This window comes from Passer domesticus, chromosome 19, assembly GCF_036417665.1.
Source record: "Passer domesticus isolate bPasDom1 chromosome 19, bPasDom1.hap1, whole genome shotgun sequence".
NCBI classification, from domain to species: domain Eukaryota; kingdom Metazoa; phylum Chordata; class Aves; order Passeriformes; family Passeridae; genus Passer; species Passer domesticus.
Window position 1 is genome coordinate 11,741,425 of NC_087492.1, and position 12,862 is coordinate 11,754,286.

Consider the following 12,862-nt stretch of genomic DNA (forward strand, 5'->3'; position numbering starts at 1 on the left):
TTGTTGTAAGTTGGGAACATGGGGCTTCAGGGAAGACTTCTGTGGCAGGAGTGTGCTATAAAACAGTTCCTAATGTAAACAGAAGTATTAAATGATCACTTTGGCAGAGAATGGGATTAGTGTAATTTAACAACTTGCTTTTGTGCTCCTCGGAACTCCTCTGCTGAAAAATACCTGTGTTATCATAAATACTTCTGCCTAAACTGTGCTTATGAGAATAAATGAAGCAATTTAAGCTTTGGATACACTTCTCTCCAGTTGGCTTCCAAGGAAATCAGGGCTTGTGTGTTTGTTTGTGCCACCAGCCTGCTCCCCTGGACTGCCCAGAGCTTTTCTGTTCCAAACCAGCACATGCCCAGCCAGATCAGGCAGAGGGGCAGTCAAGCTCTGCTGCTTTGACAGCCTTGGTCTTGCAGCCATTTGTGCAGTTTTCCAGCAGGAAAATCCAAGAGCAAGGAGGTCTCAATGACTTATTGTGTGTGTGTGTGAAAGAGCTGGCCATGGGCAGAGCTGGGTAAGTGGATGTGACACTCAGAATTGCTCTGGCTTTTATCTCCCTTAGATCTGTCTGAGCCTAATAACTTTATTACAAGAGCCTCTCACCAGAGCAAATCCCATTCTCTACATTCTGTTTTTACAACTTTGCAGATGATTTCTTCTTAGGACTTGCCAAGTAATGTGCCTTTAGAAATGTCTGTATGTCCCTAAATTGTAATGCCTATTTTTGAGACCCTAATTCTAAAATGGAGCTGAACATTTCTGAAGAAGAATTACTGGGAATAAAGTAGGTGATTTAAAATTGAGATTCCTGGGGAAATGTGAGGAAGTTTCAGGGCTTTGTGGTCAGAAATAGTTTGAGAACCTGGATCTGTAAACAGTGAACTGTACCAGACAGCATTAGGTGTATTAAGATGCTTGGGTCACAAAAAATGTACATCATAGGATAGACACAATAGATTTAATGTTGACAGTCCCTTTTGCAAGCAGACATGTGCACTGAATCAGCAAAATCCAAAGTAGAATAAGCAATTAATGAATGGAGCATGATGAGGAAGTGGCAGGATGAATAGCAGGCTGAGCATTTGCTTTCTTTAAAGCCTGCTCATAGTCTTTACAAAGGACAAATGGAGATCAATTCATTTCCTGGTGAAGCTTTATTTTAGAGGACAGCACAAATGAAGCTTGTTTGGTACCAGTGGGCTTCATTTGTGGAGCTGTTTGTCACCAGAAGGACAAACCCAGCAGGTTTTTCCTCTGCCATTAAGGTTTTCAGGCAGGAAGCAGCAGAGATGTGTAGGGAAGAGCTGGGGAGCAGTGCCCATGTATTAAGGCACCAGGGAGCTTGAACCTGCCTGTGCTGGCACAGCAGAACTTTGCAGTGGGATTTTACAACATTCTGTCCTTCAGCCACGGTGCTTTGCAGCCCAGGCATGGGGAAATCATTCAGTCCCTTCAGGGCCCCATGGATGCATCAGGATTTACCTCCCAGGCCTTCAGCTGCTGAGTTCTGGAGGTTTTCTGTGGCCAGAGGGAACCTGAGAAGCTGCAGACAGCAAAGCCAAGCCTTGGGTGTGTCTGGATGTGTTTGGCTGTGCACGTGGGGGGAGTTTTGGTGTTAGGGCTGGTGAAAAGCAAGTGAAAGTCCAATGGCCTTGGTAAGGTGAGGATGAGAGAGAAGAGTTCCCCACTTCTCAGGTGTGCATGCAAACCTCTGGTGTGTGTAGGTGACAAGGATGTCTTGGGAAGGTGTGGAGTTCAGCTCATCCAAAATCACGTTTAAGCTTTTAAAGTTCATTTTGTATCTCTGTACACATTTTGATATGAGTTTGCTGTGTTTTGTCAAATGTGTTATGGAATTATTTAGGTTGGAGAAGCTGTCCAGGACCATCGAGCCCAGGCCAGCATGCCAAGGCCACCAGCATGTCCCCAGGTGCCACATCCATGGCCAGTGCTCCTCCATACACACACAGGCAGGCAGGGTGCACTCCCTGCCACACCTGGATCCTTTGGGGGCTGGGCTGCTGGCAGGGTGACAGAGGAGCTGTGTCACTGTGTCAGGCTTTAGATGTTCCTGTCAGCATCTCTGGGGTGGCAGCAAACAAATCTCCAGCCCCAAATCCTGGTCTCTGGGCTGGAGTAGCACTGGGAGGTTCCTGAAGTGCCTGTGGCAGGGAGCTGTGGCTGCTGTCCTTTGGATCTCTGCAGAAGAAGGCAGGCACAACAAAAAGGATGTGAAACCCCATTTGAGGGGCATCTCCAGCTTGTCCCTAGAAACTGGTTGTGTTTTCTTTTGGGGTTTTATGAGGGGACAGGGAAAAGTTGGAACATTTTTATTTGTGGTGGATTTTTTAACCTTGTGGTAATTCAGCTTTTGTTTGACTGGCTGTGTTGGGTTGGATCGCTCCCTGCCTGCTGTGAGGTATTTCATGATGTTGCAGTTTTGCACTGGGTTAAACTGGGTGCCTTTGTGTGCTGGGGCTCTGAGCTAGTCACCTTTGTCCCCCAGTTCTGTCTGTTGGGTATTTTCTTTGGCAGAGGTGGATGATGTCACCTGTGACAGCAGAAAAGCCACACAGGAGCAAATCTCTCCACAGAATAGCAGGGCTGCTGTGGAGCTTCCTGTGTGGAATAATGGGACACTTGTGGCACTTTGGAATGAAGGCTTGTGTGTGGTCTTTGGTTTCTTAATTCTCCATCCTCAATGTTCCCTACATGAAGGGGCACCAGTATTTATGGACAGTTCATTGCATTCATTAACTGGTACCTGACACTGGAATCTGAGGAGAAAAGCAGATCTAAATCAGCCCCATCTGCTGGTTTTGATCCCTTTAATAGTGCTTGGGACTCGTTTTTATTCTTTTCCACCCACAGCAGTACAAGTGTCTCACCAGTGTGTCAGTGTGCCCTGGTGAGCAGCCTGGGCTGGGCTGGGATGGTGCAAGCTCTGGGATTTTGGGAAGGCAGAGCTCTCCCTGGTGCCAGCTCTGGGATTTTGCGATGGCAGAGCTCTCCCTGGTGCCAGCTCCAGGGTGTTGGGATGGCAGAGCTCTCCCTAGAACCAGCTCCGGGATGTTGGGATGGCAGAGCTCTCCCTGGAGCCAGCTCCGGGATGTTGGGATGGCAGAGCTCTCCCTGGAGCCAGCTCTGGGATGCTGGGATGGCAGAGCTCTCCCTGGAGCCAGCTCCGGGATGTTGGGATGGCAGAGCTCTCCCTGGAGCCAGCTCCGGGATGTTGGGATGGCAGAGCTCTCCCTGGTGCCAGCTCCGGGATGTTGGGATGGCAGAGCTCTCCCTGGAGCCAGCTCTGGGATGCTGGGATGGCAGAGCTCTCCCTGGAGCCAGCTCTGGGATGTTGGGATGGCAGAGCTCTCCCTGGAGCCAGCTCTGGGATGCTGGGATGGCAGAGCTCTCCCTCGTGCCAGCTCCGGGGTGTTGGATGGCAGAGCTCTCCCTGTGTGACATTCCCCATGCAGGAATTTGGCAGACAGGGCTCAGTGACACCCCTCTGCTGAGGCTGATCCAATTCTGGCAGAGGTTAAACAAACTTATCCAGTGATGTCTGTATGTAATGGGAAAGGTTTAAAAACCTCTTCATCTTCCAGTTCATAAAGCCGTCAGCAGTGTGGCTCTGTGATCACAAAGAAGAGGAGCTGTCTCTAAAAGTCCATTGTGCCTTTTAAGTTCATCATTTTTATGCCAGCTCTTCCAGCAGTGGCATCATTCCACTTTGTTCCAGGCAGCACAAGTGGTGGCCACTTTTCTTCTTCATTGCCCCAAGTCTGTCCTGGGGATGTCAAACTCCTGGGTTCCCATGAGATCTATTCAAGTAAAACACTCCTACCTCAGCCTCTGCACCAAGGATTTCATTTTCAATTTGAGAGGGAAGGTTTCCAGCAGTGCCAGTTTCATCCCAACCTGCCTGAGCACAGCTGGGACATTTGCTGGTGGCACTGTCACCCTGGTGTCCCTGGCTGGGACATGAGGGGCTCCCTTCCCTCGCTGATCTTTGTCTGAACCTTCAGCCTGGGGCTGCCTCTGATCAGGAGAGGAAGAAGGTATTTTCACCTTCCCAAAAAACAGCTTCAGTGTGTTTTACCTGACAGAAATATACCAGGGATGGAGGGCTGGAATGAACTGTCCTTTGGCAGTGGCAGTGTCACTCCATTGACCTCGAAGGGAGCTCTGGCTTCTGCCTCAGATGAGATGTCTGTGAGTTATCTTGTCCAGGACTGTGCCTACATGAGCAGCTGCAGGGCAGCAGCTGCCTCCAACAGAGGCTCTCAGAACAGGCACTGTTAATTTACAACTTACTGTTAATTTACACTTCCCTGTCAATGCACAGTGTGACATTACTGCTTTTCATCTGTGAGCACCCAGCCCTTGCCAGTGGCCAGGACCTGGTGCTGTCCCTGTGGAGCAGGGTCAGGTTCCTGCCCTGCCTGCTGGTGATGGGCTCTGAGCTGGCCTTGTCTCACAGCGTGGGCTCCTCCTGGCAGGGGAGCTCAGGGTGCTGCTGCCTCTGCTGTGATCATGTCCAGTGCTGCAGAGAGCCTTTTCAAAGCCTGCTCCTTCACTCCCTGCCTGTTTGGACATCATTCAGAGTTCAGCTCTGTTTGCAGGGCACTGTTTTTAAACAAACAGAGAAAAAAACGCTCATCATTTTCCTGCCTGCCCAATCTACCTTGCCTGAGAAGAGATAAAGGCCACCAGCCAGGCAGCAGGACCTGCAGCCTTCACTCCTGAGCCCTGGTGACCCCCTGTCCCCTTGGGCTGACCCCTTCATCCCTGAGCATCATAACCTCAACATCCTGTGTTTAAATCCCTTCTGCCTTGGTTAAGAGGGCAGCAGCCTCCTTCTCCTGAGGACCTGTCAAATGGGGGCCCCCAGCTTGTGGATGGCCAGATGTGGCCAGATGTGGCCAGATGTGGCCATGAGGAGACCCTGGAGCTTGGTCATGCAGGACAGAGGCTGTGGCCAGCCCTGCCTTGTCCTGCTGGGACTGATGAGGAGCCAGGGGCTCTGTGCAAGAACTGGGCACAGTGGATGTCATTCCTTGTGCTGTCCTGAAAAGTGCCAGGTGACAGGGACACACTGTGGGCTCCTGTACCACACACAGGAGGAGTCCTGACCTCTGTCTCTGTAATGGGGTAAGATTGCTAGTACTTCCCATCTGAGGAGTGCTCTCAGTTTTGGGAACCTCAGCACTGAGAGATGCAGTGGTGACTCCTTCAGTTGCAAGTTGATGTTTTCCTGAAGCAGCAATCTCTGGAATTGCTGCTCTGGAATAGCAGTCTCTGGAATCTGGGGAGAATTTCACTTCTTGTGCACTAATTCTGACCGAGCTGTGTCTCACACATCCTTGGCTCTAACATGGCTGTTCCATAGCTCATTGTAGAGAAGGTATTTAAATATGTGTGAGTGGAACTCTCTGCTCCTGGGCCATGTTTTATAGGAACAGCTCCACAGCCCTGTGGAAGATGTGCCAACATAGCTGAGCACTTCTATAATGTTCACAATGTTTTTAAGGACAGGAAATAACAATTCATTTATTCTGCTGATCAAAAGAATATTTGCCTGTTTAAATATTCACACCCTTGAGCCTGCTACAAGACTGAAATGTCAGGAGGGGATAAGCTCCTGATAAGCACGTTAGCTGGATTTATTTAGTGTGATGGCCAAAAGAGAAATCATTAATAAGTCAGGATCCAGACTGGGGAGCTCCTGGATGCTCAGAATTAGAAATAAAGGTGGGGGGGCAGGAGGGAGGGAGATCTGGCACTCTGATATAGAGGATGAAATCTTGGAGAACCCATCAACAGGATCTGCTTTATAAAGAGGGGATCTGCTTTATAAAGAGGTGTGCTGTCCATTATGAGAACCACCACATTCTTTGTCTGCCCTATATTCTCCCACAGGCACACAGGATCTGCATGAGTTGAGATGACCTTTAAGGTCCCTTCCAACCAAACCCCACTCAGTGATTCTGTGATGTGGGTCCATTTTGTGCCAGCTGGCACAGACTGCTGTGTCTGACTCTCCCTGTGTGCTGCCTGTGATGGCTGATCCCACAGAGCTGGAGCGGGGTGCAGCAGGACCCCATGAGGAGCTGCAGGAATAACTCCAGAGGGTGAGGGAGCAGCACAGAGCCCTAAAGCCACAGCTGTTCTACAGACCCAGGGTGTGCAGTCCTCTCCATGGTGGTTGCTGCTGGTGGCATTTCAGAAGGACAAGTAGAGATGTCCCCTTTGTGCTCTGGGGGACATTTGTGTCCTGAACAGCCCTGGGGGGGCATCCCTGGGAAGATGAGGGGACAATGCAGCATCAGAGCTGATGGTGCTGTAGTTATGAAATAGAACTCAGGTCATCAGCCAGTCTGACACAGACTCTGCTCCTCAGAGCCTCCCTGGGCAGCCCAGAGCAGGTCCCACTCCTGCCCCAGCCATCAGTGTGCTCCCAGGAGCACAGCACAGTCCCGTGTGCTCCAGAGTGATCCCCAGGGTGCTGCCGTCCCCACCTGTGCCAGGCACCAGGCAGGCCAAGGGATGTGTGTTCCAGGGGCTGCACAGAGCAGGCTGCTGTTTTCCTGCTCTTATTCTGTTGACCTTTTCTTCTGGGTGTATTTTCAGACCTGACATCCATCCAAAGCAGAGCAGGGCCTGCCCATCCTCAGTGGCTCCTGTTCCAGCCTGTGTGGAATGTGGGCACTGCACAGGGTGTCCTTGTGTCCTGGGTTTGAGGGATGGACAGTTCTTGTGGCTCTGCTCCCAGGGAACAGGGCCAGGAGGAGAGGGAAGGGCCTCAGGCTGGGCCAGGGCAGGTTTAGATTGGATATGGGAGGAAATTTCTCACTGCAAGGGGTGTCAGGCATTGGAAGTGACTGCCCAGGGCAGTGGGGAGTCCCCATCCCTGTGTGGAGACTGATCTGGAGGCCAAAGAGTGAAGAGTCCTTGAAGCCAAGCAGTGCCTCTGTTGTCTTGGATCAGTCCACACTCCAGGCTGCCCATGATCTGCATTTACTGGTGTTGATCAATGGGTTATATTGGGAAGGGAAGGCAGAGAAACCATTGGGGTTTAGCTGATGCCAGACAGGGCAGTTCCAGGTGGTTGATGGAAATAGCTTTGTGCCCCAGGTGAGAGGTGTTAATTGAGTGATAGAGTGGATCTTGTTAAATCACTGGGCAGCAAGATGAGGTTTGTAAATGTTAGCTGCCACTTTGTGGCCTCTCTGTGCTCCAGGAGCGTTTGTTGTGATTCCAGGTGATTTTTCTGCTGAGGGATCATGAGGCAGTAAATGCTGGGATATCCCTTTTTTCTGTTACCGAGACAGACAATAAACATCCTAATCTCACTGGCTGCTCTGAAGAGTGGATTTACAGCTGTGTGCTGAGCAGAAAACAAACGATCAGAGGACTCAAAGCAGGCTCTGCAGCAGGCAAACACGCGTTGGAGCAGAGCTGGGGTTTATGCTTTTTGTCTTTTGAATTTGGCTGACTTGATTAATCCAGCCTGACGTGTGCCAAGCTGTTCAGCAGAAACTCAGCCCTGCTTCCTCTTTCCCCAGCTCACCTTCTGAGCCTTCCTTTGTTTTGGGATGGTTTCTTACATAAACCAGGTGAAAAGATGTTCTCTGTAAATACATTTGTTTTGTGGGTTTCCTTGCAGGTTCTCATGTTTGCAGACTTCAGCTTTATGTAGAATAAAGCTCTGGGACCCAGTAAAGGCAGTGGTGGTCACAGTGCAGGAGCTGTGTCACTCTGCCCCCATCCAGATCCTGTGTCCCTGCAGGAGGGGCTGGGAAGGATGTTGGGAGTTGTTTTATGCAGGGACTGCTGTCAGTCATCAGCTCTCAGTCTGTTCTGAAGTGAGAAGAGATGTCCTGGAATGCCCTGAGCTGGAAGGGACCTCCAGGGATTTTCCAGTCCAGCCCCTGGCCCTGCAGAGACACCCCAACAATCCCTCCCTGGCCATCCCTGGAGCTCCTGGAGCTCTGGCAGCCCCGGGGCCGTGCCCAGCACCCTCTGGGGGAAAAACCTTTTCCTGATCTCCACCTACACCTCTCCCTTCATGCCTGAGCCTTGGACCAACACAGAGCAAACCCCTTTTTTTCCCCCTGTTGGAGGCCAAGAACATTTCTCAATGAGATCTCAGCAAGGTCCTTAAATTAAACCCAGTGCTGAACATGGGGAGTTTTTCCCCAGCCTCCTCAGACTTGGAGAGTTTTGTGAGCATGATTTAATGAAACATATTCAAGCATGATTTAATGGGACATAAAATGCCTTTTTGATACCTCATTGATCTAAAGGAGAGACAGAACTGTGAGGTGGCTTTCGTTCCACTACATTTTGATATTAATCCTACAAGCAGGTGCCAGCCTAGGTTTAATTGGAGAGAGCAGGATTTAGTGAGACTAAATGTAATTGTGTAACCTGCACTGATTCATTTCCAGATGTCGGCAGTGCTCTGTGCTGCAGGGGGGTTTTTCTCACCTAGCAAAGCAGGGATGGGGAGGGATCACCTGCAGCCTCCCTCAGTTTTCTCCTGTCAGGACTCATTGCAAGCTGGCCCAGTCCCTCTGTGTCCTGGTGGGTGTTGTTCAGGCTGCTGTGACCTTCCTGAAGAAGCACCGTGAAGAAGCCACTTCAGGGGCACAGGCAGGTCTGGGCTCACCCCAGGTGATTTCAGCTCCTGTGGGATGTGGGTGATGCAGAAGGACAGATGAGGGTCTGTGGGTGGGATTCCACGGACAGCTTTAGTCTGCTTCTTCCACAAAAAACCTCAAGGATAAAGAGCCAACCAGTACTGAAAGCAGAGATTATATGGGGGTCTTGAGGGGTGGGGCAGAGCACCAGGGCCAATGGGATGAGGGCACAGGGGTGGAGCCAGGGAGAAGGGCCAATGGGATACAGGGAATCTGCATGTCACAGCAAGGCATGCTGGGAGAAGCATTTTTCCTCACCCTAAGAGTGTGATTATCCCTTGAGGGGGTTTCCCTGGATTCTTGCCTTTTGGTTTTTTTTTATTGGCCCACCATCTTTGACATCCTGCAGATGTGGCAGGACCTCTGCCCTGGGGCCACCTGCAGTTGTGCACATGGCTGAGGAGCACCTGCTCCAGGGGCAGGGAGAACTTTCTGAGATAGCCTTTGGGACTGATGGAATGAAGAATGAGGCCTAAATTCAACATCAAATGATGGGCTGGGCTTTAGCTGGGTAGCTAATCACTGACACTGGAATGTGTTGTGGTGCTCTGACCCTTGCATTTAATTTAAATGTAGAGGTTTTCAAGTGTAGGGAGTGTTCCCCTGAACATTCAGCTTCCTGGAACAAGACTTGCTTTGGGCTGGCCAGATACAGCACGAGCTGGGTTTTAGAAATAAAACCTGAGATTGATAGAATCCCAAGTGCTTTGGGTTGTAGGGACCTTAAGCCCATCTTGTCCCAGGCTGCTCCAAGCCCTGTCCAGCCTGGCCTTGGGCACTGCCAGGGATCCAGGGGCAGCCACAGCTGCTCTGGGCACCCTGTGCCAGGGCCTCACCAACCTCACAGGGAAGGATTCCTTCCCAATATGACTCTCTTTTAAGTTAAAAGAAATTAATTAATCTTAATTCCCCTTTATCCTATCACTGCTTGTCCTTGCAAAAATTCCCTCTCCAGCCTTCCTGTGGCCCCCCTATAGGCACTGGAAGGGGCTCTAAGGTCTCGCTGAATTTTGGAGTGTTTTGGCCTGGGATGTGAATTCCAAGGGCCTTGGCTGGCACACAACCAAGGGCTGAGGGGGTAACTGTGGGCAGAGGGTGCCAGGAGTCTCAGTTGAGGTTTGGTGCATTGCTTGGGACTTTCCCTGAGCCCCTGGTGCTCCTGCTGAGACCTGGGGTCAATGCTGGATTCTCTGTGCTCTTCCTCAGGGTTGTCATTGAAATTCTGAAGGCAGCAGGGATTTCCCACCTTGTGCCTCCCCACCCTTGCAGAGAAGGCAGCCTCTCAGGTGGGCAGGGGGCTGTTCCTGGGGCTGCAGAGAGTGCAGGTGAGGAGGGAGGTGTGGGAGGTGTGTGGGCAGCCTCAGCTGTCCCAGGACTGCTGACCCACAGTGAGTCTGAGTCCTCCCTGCAGGGTCTGAGTGTTCCCCAGTGAAGCAGTCACACCTGAGCCTCTGCCTGCACATGGGCTGAAGGACAAAGCATCCAGATCAGGCCTTTTCCTATGAAAAAACCCAAACCACCCAACAACCCAAAGCCCAGCACTTCCCACCCTGTGCCCTCACCATTCCTGCTGTTCCCTGCAGCTTCTCCCTGGCCTTTCCAGTGATGTCTGAGCTCAAGTGTTGCTCTGCCCTTTTCCCCTCCCTTCTCAGGACAGCTCCAGTGTTTCCCTGCACACTTGCAGGGATATTTGCTGGTTTGTGCACTGGAAGAAGCCTCACAGAGCTGCAGGCTGTGGCAGAGCATCACTCACCCCACAGCTTTTGGCACCAGCACTGAAGGGACCTCGTGGGAGGAACACAACAAACTTGATGTTAATTTGGTTTAAAATTGCTGCCTTCCCAGCTCTGTGGTGGGAGCCAAAGCCACCAGAGCAGGGTGTTGGTGCAAAGCCTCTCCCCTCTCTGGAGAGCTGGAGCTTTGTGCCCAGCAATGTGGGCTGGCCTTTCCCACTCCTCCTGCCCAGGCTCATCTCCTCTCCCTGGATCTTTGCCTGCCTGTCCTGGCATTGGGAAGGGAGAACCCTGGAAGGAGTGGTGCAGGGAGAATGCCAATGAGCAGGAGATGAGCCTCAAAGAGCTGGGTTTGGATTTGCCTCCAGAGCTCTTTGATCGCAGGCTGAGCTCTTTATCCCCTGCAGCATTCCTTGGGGAAGGCTGCCCAGAGGTGAGCAATGATTAAAAGGAAACGCTCCTGCTCCTGTGACAGCCTTGACTTCACCAGAGCAGGTATCAACATCAACCAAAAGCTGTTTTTAATGTCTGAGTCAGTGTAGTTTGACTTTCCTGGCAGGATTTTAGGGTCACTTGTCACTTTGCCCCATCATGACCGTTCTTTCATTAATTTTAAAGAAAGATTTTCCCTTTGGAATATCCTTTTCAGTGTTTGGTTCCCTTCTGTTGAGCTCTTGGCTTGCTGTAGGGTAGGCAATAATTAAATCAAGGAACACAACCGTGTTGTCACCCAGCAAACTTGTTTAACTAAAGAAGTTTCATAAAGAAAACTGTGTTTCTGTGGAAATCTTTGACTCCTAAGTCTCATTCTGGAGTCTAAAGAACTCCTGCTGTTGCCTAAGAAACACCCAGGACAATTAAATGCAGAGGCATTGCTGGGGAATTGAGGAGCTGCTGGGATGTCACTCTGCCTTTGGTCTTCCTCTTGTTATCTGGGCAGGGGTTGCTCCGTGCACACTCATTGTGATGCTGGGAATTCTGCTCGTGTTCTGTGTCTAATCTGTGAGGGATGTGGGCAGGGGCAGGGAGCCTCCTTCTGTCCTTGCCCCACCTGGATTTATTGTAGGGGCAGCTGGAGAGTTGAATTAAATTGTTGGAAGTGGTTTAAGAAGTCCTGATTGCTTTCCACAGTTGCTCTGTTAAGAGGAGGTGTCTAGTTGACATGAAACAACAGGCAAACGACATCTGTGTCCCTGTGCTCCCTGGAGAGCTGGGGGTCACCTGGAACACCCCTTCCCTCAGAGCTGCCCCAGCCCTGCTCCGTGGATGTCCCTCTCTCCAGCTCTGGTGTGTCCATGGAACGTGGACCTGCTGCTTGCTAGGGTTAGTGCTGGTGGAAACTTGGGAGCTCCTGCTTTTGTCCTGCTTTGAAGTCTGTGTGAGCAGAGACCCAGCCCCAAACCCTGCCTGAGTTAAGGAATGATTCCTGAAACGAGGGAGGTGATCACAAGGGTTTGGGTTTGACCATCCTGGCTGTGGAGTGCAGTGACACCAGCACAACACTGCTTCAGAGACAGGAGTGTGCTCAGGAGTATCTGCTGAGACAGCAAAAACATTTATTGAGACAATTTAACCAAGGCTCATTTTTTGTTCATTTCTTTCCAAAGCAAAGGGGAAGAAAATTCCCAAGTGCTGTGGAAGAACAAGGCTCATTTCTGAGCACCTGTAAATCTTGGGGCAGAGTGGGACTGGGAGTTTCCCTTGAACTGCTGGAGGCATTTGCTGTGTTCTGGAGGCCACTCTTGCTTATCTGCACACACACAGGTGGGGTGAGCTCTGGATGTGCTCTCTGAGCCCGGGGATGCTCTGCTGTGCTGTGTTCTCTCCCCAGCAGCAGTCATTCGAGGCTGGATTTGCAGGCAGTGGGGATCCCTGGCTGTGCACAGCTGGGAGGTGACAGCCTGGGATTTTCCATGAGCCTGGCTGGAAGTGCTGCCCCGTGAGCTCTGCTGACTCCTCTGCCCTTCATCTTGCAGGTGCAAAGAGCTGAAATACGGGAAGGACCTGCCCCAGATCTCCATCATCTTCATCTTTGTGAACGAGGCGCTGTCGGTGATCCTGCGCTCGGTGCACAGTGCTGTCAACCACACGCCTGCCCCCCTGCTCAAGGAGATCATCCTCGTGGACGACAACAGCGACGAGGGTGAGAAGCACTGGCAGCTCCAGCTCCACCAGGAGGGGCTGGCCTTAATCTGGAATCTCCTGGAGAGCTCCTGGGGCAAGGGCATGTGGGATAAGGGGGTGGGTGTGCTGCTGGCACAAAGTTCTCTGCAGCTTGTCTGGTGAGGAACAGGATCTAACCACAGTTAAATCTGAGAGAGCTGTTGTTTGAAAATGTAGCTGAGAGCTGGAAGGTGAAAGAAACCAGAGAGCCATCTGACCTTTCCCTTCAGTAGCATCCAGGACCTCTGGTTTCAGGGTATCCTTATT

The 12,862-nt window shown here is 51.2% G+C and overlaps 1 protein-coding gene and 1 long non-coding RNA gene across 3 annotated transcripts in view; one reads left to right on the forward strand and one right to left on the reverse strand.

The window, feature by feature from the left end:
* Positions 1 to 12,862, forward strand: part of GALNT17 (polypeptide N-acetylgalactosaminyltransferase 17) — a 212,985-nt gene that overhangs the window by 64,796 nt on the left and 135,327 nt on the right. The window contains exon 3 of one of the 2 annotated variants that reach the window (XM_064394841.1): positions 12,409 to 12,575. In XM_064394841.1, the coding sequence (XP_064250911.1) occupies positions 12,409 to 12,575 (167 nt within the window). Of the gene's footprint in view, positions 1 to 12,408; positions 12,576 to 12,862 lie in introns of those variants that run through there. The other variant, XM_064394842.1, reaches the window with a different exon arrangement.
* Positions 7,157 to 8,892, reverse strand: LOC135283681 (uncharacterized). The gene is made up of 2 exons (XR_010349348.1): positions 8,488 to 8,892; positions 7,157 to 7,857 (listed from the first exon to the last, which is right to left on the reverse strand). It is a non-coding gene; the product is annotated as an uncharacterized LOC135283681 (long non-coding RNA).